We start from the raw sequence: 6,444 nt of genomic DNA on the forward strand, positions 1-6,444 counted from the left end.
TAAAAACACAATCACAGTGTCTGAAGAGCAGTGGTAACAGCAGCTTTTCCAAACGCTTGGTTTTCTGTTTTGCGGCTCCAGCTAGCTGGGTTAGAAGCTGTTGCTTTGTGACCATGGTAACTTTTTTCCTTCTTTCAATGCTGCCGCATTTGCAACATCCAGGGTAATAAAATGTGTGCCATGACAGAAGCCCTCTGCCCCACGGTGCCTGTGACCAGCCTGTGACCTGCAGCACTGGCTGATCCCCCCTGGCCTGTCTAGGCGTGGTGGTGTGGTGATAAGAGAGCCCAGCATGCAATAACTATTGTCACTGCCAAATATCTTCTTTCTTTAACAGAGAGCAGAGAATCCAGCACTACCACGACGAGACTGTGGATTCAGCACGTTCCTGGAGGAAAAGGTTGTAACATTTCAAAGAGAAACAAACTCAAGTTGAATGGACATTCCCATGTGTTTTTTGCAGTTGATATTTGAAATCTCTGCTTCTGAGCTGTATGTGGAATGCGCTTTCAGTGATTAAAGAGATGTTCTAGTTTTCTGAGGCTTTTAAGGCCCTTATTTCCAGCTGCAAATCTGCGTCTGACTGTTTTGGGTGCTAGAAAACGATGGAGTCTACTGGTACATGAACAGCATAGATGAGATAAAGTAACAAACGTAGCCACAGACTATGCAGAACAATTAACAGTAGCTAAAACGCTACCTTACCATTTAATCACCACCTTAGCAGTAGTAAACAACTCTGGTTAAAAATGTAGTATTGAAACTAGTGTAATAAAAATAATGGCAGCAGAAAAGGTTCAATACAATTGAACAAGGCACAAACGTTCTGTTTTCAGAGTCTTCTGAGATAAGGCAAAACATGCCTGCCAAGTGCTAAGGAGACAGTTTAAATTAACCATGGGCAGGGTTAGAAGTGTCATTGGATTAGAGACTTTGTCCACATGGAACTGGCACAGCAAACGCAAAGACAGTCCATCTCCAGTGCCTGCTCGAGAAGCCAGTCTTTGCCTTTCAGTGGAGCTGTGCATCCAGGTCGTATTTCTCGCAGAATTTGTCTGTGAATGGTATACAAGTAAGGAACTCGCACCACTCGCACTTGATGGGGTAGAAATAGAACAGAATCACAAGTCCTGAGAAGAGTGCAATGAAGATGAGCTGGAAAACTATAATTTGGCATCGCTTCCTATATAAATCAAACTTCCCAAAGCTAATGTAGGGCAGGAAGGCAAAGGAGAGGAAGAAACCACTGATAAATCCTGAAATGTGAGCAAAATTATCAATCCAAGGCAGGAGGCCAAAGGCAAAAAGAAAGAGCACCACAGCCAGCAGCTTGAAGAAAGCCCTCCATGGGCGTGCCAGGATTTGCCAACTCTGGAAGAGCTCCACAAAGAGACAGGCCAGAATCCCAAACTGGGATCCTGCAGGGCCAACCTGCAGAAGAAGAGCATTACAGGTAACATCAGGCACATCCCATCTGCCTGGCTTCTGCAGCCAGCTCCAGGCATTACAGTTACTCATCATTCAACTCCTTGTTCAGTGTTTCTTGGGAAAGAGATGCCGCAGCTTGCAACTTCATCCTTATAATGGGGTTCAAGGAGTAAAAGGGCCTGGTTTGATTATGGATCAAGGTAGGTGTGAGGCCAGCAATCACCAGAACAGATGCTATATTTAAGGAGGGCAGATCTGGTTTAAGTCACCAGAGTGGAGCAGCCCTTGAAGGCAATCTCCTGGCTCCCCCCACCCACCATGCACTTTTCCTTATTGAAGGACCTGGGAGATAGTCCTCCAGGTCCTGCCACGCAGTCTTCTAAAGTGAAGCTGGATGGTCACATCAGACTTCTCCAGCTGTGGCATGTGGACAGGGACAGTCCCGGACAGTCTGTGGGAAAGGTAAGCTCTGCTCTTTGCCCCTCTCTTGCCTGCCACTCATGTGGAGGGTCTCTGGCACCAGCTACAGCTCTCAATTTCCAGCTTGCCAGGGGCCTCTCTTATCCTGTGGTTGGACAAACCCCCCTATTCATTATGAGAGGCAGCCTTCTTTCTGCAGCCAGACCAGGCCAGTCACTTGGAAAGCCCAGGGTACTCTGCAGGATGTTACTGCTCAGCAGCTAGGTGATGGTGTGGTGCCATCTTCTAGCTACAAATCTGCACAAGCAGAGATGAGCCCAGCTCTGGTGTCTCTGCATGTACAGGCATGTAGAGGAGGCTTGTGTTCAGGGCAAGTTACCAGGACCCTAGTCTGCAGGAGACCCACCTCTGCTCTGTAGGGTAGAAATATTGCACTGGCAAGGTTCCCAGTGATGCCACTGAGCAGGTAGATGATAGAGATGCGATGCCATCCTGCCAGCTTCTCTAGGTCCCGCAGGATCGTCATTTGGAAACAGACTGAAACCAGACAGTGCAGGATCCTGCCAAGTTCAGAGTACAGGAGCTGAAGCAGTAGCCACTGAATGTCACCCCTGTGCTGGTGTTCTTTGACGAGCCTTGCTGAGAGCTCCCGGTCTGGCCTCGCCCACGCCTCTATAGCCCTCCCAGCAAATGCAGCATGGTAAACCTCAGCAGGGACAACAGCTCAGCCCCCACCGTGTCCCCCAAGGAAGAAACTGCCAGAACAAGCCTCATAGCAATCCCAGGGTTCAGGGTTCCCCCACCCAGATAGTGGAAGTTTTACTCCTACGCTTACCCAGCATGGAGGAAAAGTGAGAGCCAGAGGCGGTAGAACTGGTCAGGGACTTCTGGATTTAGGAAAGGGAGGAGTCCACAGACGTCATCCATGCAGTGCACCTAGGGCAGAAGTGGGGTTGTGAGGTGCGTCAGCCAGCATGGCCCTTTATGAAGGCCAGGGAGACTGCAGTTAGCTCTGAAAGAGGGGCCCTCTTCCCTCTTTTCCGCTGTCTCAAGTCCCTTGTCTTCAACACCAAGTTACACATGACCCCACCCATTCCCTATGGCAGCTTTATGCCCTCATTCTTCACCCCAACACACGCACAACTGAGACATCTGCATTTGCTCGCCAATGGAGCAGGAAGGTTGCATTCTCCTGCTGCTTCCACAGTGGTTCTATGTTGGGTGTTTGCAGCTGCCAGCCCAAGACCTAAACTGCTCTCCGAAGAGGGACAGATGCAGCCAGCTCTGCCACTACTGTCTGGATCAGCAACTTCCCCCCGGCTCAGGGTGGGACAGGACACAGGACTCCCACCTACAGTGCAGCACAGTCGTCCCCGTATCTTGCCGAGCTGCTAAGGGGAACAGGAGAAGGGCAGCCATACAAACCCTCAACTCTGCACTTACCTGAGAGCAGAGCGTTGCCTCCTCATGGAAATATCCCCGCATAAATTCACAATACTCCCGGGAGGTTATTTCACACCTGGAGGAGGCACAAGTAATCAAAACGAGAAACAAGTCACACGTGGAAGGCACAATGGACCATCCTGTGCCCTCCCAAGCCACCCACTCCCCCTTGCCTCATCCCAAGTCTGCCTGTGAGAACTGATGCCTTCAGCTGCCCCTGACAAGCTGTAGTGTCTCTGCAACAGATGCACTAACACATTCCCATTTGAGCCCAGTGCCACTCTCCATACACCCCTCTTGCTTCTCTCCCATACTCAAGCCTGAGTCACCTCCACAGACTAACACTCTGCATACAGGGGCTCCAAAACAAGTGCTGAAGCTGAGCTAGTTACAGCTGAGAAAGAACCACCAGAGCTGGGGGAAGCTGTGTCTCTGGGGCTGGGGGAGTCCTGTGCCTCTGTTGCTGACAGAGTGGAAAGGGGGGCTAGGCCAAGAGCATCCTGTCATGACTTTCAGGGACAGAGAAACTCCTTGAGGCAGCACTGTTTTTTCTCCCTAGCAGGGAAAGCCAGGCCCAAGCACTGGGTAACTACTCAAGCTGAGGAGCAACATGAGGAAGAACAGCATCTTCCTTCTTGGCAAACTCAGAGCAGGTTGTTTCCTCACATCTTCTTGAATGCTCAGGGACGCCATGCTGGGGCCAATGTGCCCTGTCTGGACCAAGCTGGCCATTCCCAAGGAAAAGTGAAGAATTCCCCAGCAGAACTCTTTAAGCCCTTGGGATCTGAGTCCCTCCAAACTGCAGGACCAGTTGAGCGAGATACCCTGCTGCACCGGAGACTCAGGCTGGCTGTTATTTCCTGCTCATCCCAGAGTCCTGCTCCGTCTGAGAGACCCGTCATGGCTCCCTGTCCAACTCCCCTTCCCAGCAGGGCTCTGGGCTGTGGGAAGGACAAGGAGGACAAATGGCTGTGTCTACAACCTGAGAAGGGCCCCCTATGTCTCATCCCAACACGCAGCCCCTCTCCATACAGGTAAAACTCATTACCTTCCTTTGGTCCCAATGCAGCAGGGCCGGCCTGTAATCACGCAGTCCATGTGAAGGTGGTTGGTGTAATTCCCAGCACTGTTTTTTGTGCAGATCTGGAAAATGACAACAGGCTGCAGTCAGACAGACAGGGCTTTGCTTGCTGCCTGGGTAACGTCAAAACAGGCCCTTGTGAAGAAGCCAGTCCCAGAAACATGGGCCTCCCAAAGCCTCCCTCTAACAGCAAGATGGTGACTGACACCCCATCTGCCTGAGCCATTGGAGCCTCTATCAACACCTCCTCCCCACCGAGGGATGAAAACAGTGCCTAGGCTGAGTCAGTCTCCATCACCCTGTTACTCTGGCAGGGCCCAGGGCTTTAGCAGGGCTTTAGGTGGTGCAGGGGAACTTTTATTGTTGGAGAGCTTCAAGCCTAGGGCTAGACAAAGCCATGGTTGCCTGATCTGATGTTTGTGACAATGAGCAGGAGACTGCACCAGAGACCCCTTCCACCAACACAGCTGTGGCGCTGCACAACGGGATGCAAACACCATATTCCAGCTGCCCATAGAGGCCCTGTGCCACCGGCAATGCTCACCGGCCATTTGGTGATGTCATCCGGCCACTCATGTGGCTCCATTGAGGCTGGCTGCTCACACACCCTACAGCAACAGAAAGCAGAGATCAGCCAGAGAAATTACCTTCCCCAGCACCAGCAGCACGCAGGATCTCCCAGAGAGCCACCACACTGTCCCTGTCCCAAGGGTCCCACAGCTCCCCTCGGTCCCTGGCAAGGGGCTGGTGACGCGCTACATCAGATCAGCCAAGGCTGTGCCGATCAAAGCCGCAGCCTCCTTCCAGTGAGCAGAGATCACGGCTTCAGCACAAAGGCAGCCGTGCGAAAGCACGCAGCTGCCCAGCAACTCGCTGGCTCCTTTCCAGGCGGACACAACCCCAAAGGTGGCCCTTCAGCTGGTCTCAGCTCTACATCAGCCCATGGTGACCGAGGGCAAAGGTGTGCCATGGCACCCAGCAGCTGGCCGGGCTCTGGGGCAGAGGTGTTCTGGGAATGTGACTGCTGTACCCCAAGAAGGGAGCCTGTGCGGGGAGCAGGTGAGGAGGGGCAGAGGCATGAGGAAGGCACCGACAGCTAACAAGCCACTGTGCAGGTGGGCTGCCAGCAACAATGGAATCTAGGGGGAGCAGAAATATCACCACACTGCCTCTGCCTCCCGTTGGGGCAGGTTGGGACATTACTGCCCCCATGTCCCTTGGTCGCCAGAGCAGCTGCTGTCCCATCCAGCAATCAACTGGCCTGGGACCGCATGCCTCTCTGACTCTACAGTGTCTCCAGAATAGCAGCTGGACTAGGTAGGACCTACCTGGGGTCCTGATGACAAACAGACCCAAATTGCCTCTTGCTTCCTGCCAGCATTGGTGTGCTGGGGTGATGGGGCCACTTCACCCACACGGCCAGTGTGGACTGCAGGAGAGAGGAGAGGTGTCACCATGAAGCCCAGGGTGGGAGAAGCATGAACAGAAGTGGCCTTGAGCCTGCAGGGACATCACGAAAGGGGCCACCGCACTCACCGAGCACTCCTCCTCTGAGGTCTGCACACAGCCCGACTTGTCGTTCCGTACGCAGCAAGCCGAGTGCTTCTCCTTCTCCCGCTTGGCACTGATGAAGCTGTGCACTTGCTGGTCCTGCCTCATGCATGGTGAGAACTTGGCCCCTAGGTGGATCAGGGCCTCCTGGCAGAGATGGAAACACTCAGCTCGGCCAAGGGGCAGGCAATGATTGCCCAGGGCAGAGCAGGCTGGGGGAACTGCGAGGGGTACCCCCATCAGGATTCAAGGGACCAGGAACAAGTCCTGCATGACGAAGTCCAACACACATCAGACATACTCTCAGTATTTGCTTTGAAGAAGGCAAGCCCAGAACAAAAGTTCAGGGATTTCCTTGCCCATGGCCCCAGAAAGCCCAGTGCTGAGCCCGGGAAAGGAAACTTTGGGACACGATAGCCTTTCCCAGGGGGAATGGCATCAGGAAAGCTGTCGCACACCATACAACTCCTGCATTTTCTGTAGCCCTATGCTTGGCTTTGTAGGAACAGAGTGCAAAGCAG

General features: G+C 52.9%; 1 protein-coding gene across 1 annotated transcript in view; it reads right to left on the reverse strand.

Moving 5' to 3' along the window:
* Positions 1 to 673: 673 nt before the first annotated feature.
* RHBDF1 (rhomboid 5 homolog 1 (Drosophila)) overlaps positions 674 to 6,444 on the reverse strand; it is a 22,339-nt gene continuing 16,568 nt past the window's right edge. Inside the window, exons 10-17 of the mRNA XM_009579504.1 lie at positions 5,909 to 6,070; positions 5,701 to 5,801; positions 4,917 to 4,980; positions 4,340 to 4,434; positions 3,292 to 3,367; positions 2,684 to 2,784; positions 2,255 to 2,408; positions 674 to 1,431 (exon numbers count right to left, since the gene is read on the reverse strand). Of these exons, the coding sequence (XP_009577799.1) occupies positions 1,012 to 1,431; positions 2,255 to 2,408; positions 2,684 to 2,784; positions 3,292 to 3,367; positions 4,340 to 4,434; positions 4,917 to 4,980; positions 5,701 to 5,801; positions 5,909 to 6,070 (1,173 nt within the window). The 3' untranslated portion in view covers positions 674 to 1,011. The remainder of the gene's footprint in view (positions 1,432 to 2,254; positions 2,409 to 2,683; positions 2,785 to 3,291; positions 3,368 to 4,339; positions 4,435 to 4,916; positions 4,981 to 5,700; positions 5,802 to 5,908; positions 6,071 to 6,444) is intronic.

Source organism: Fulmarus glacialis, unplaced genomic scaffold (genome assembly GCF_000690835.1).
Source record: "Fulmarus glacialis isolate BGI_N327 unplaced genomic scaffold, ASM69083v1 scaffold41896, whole genome shotgun sequence".
NCBI lineage: Eukaryota > Metazoa > Chordata > Aves > Procellariiformes > Procellariidae > Fulmarus > Fulmarus glacialis.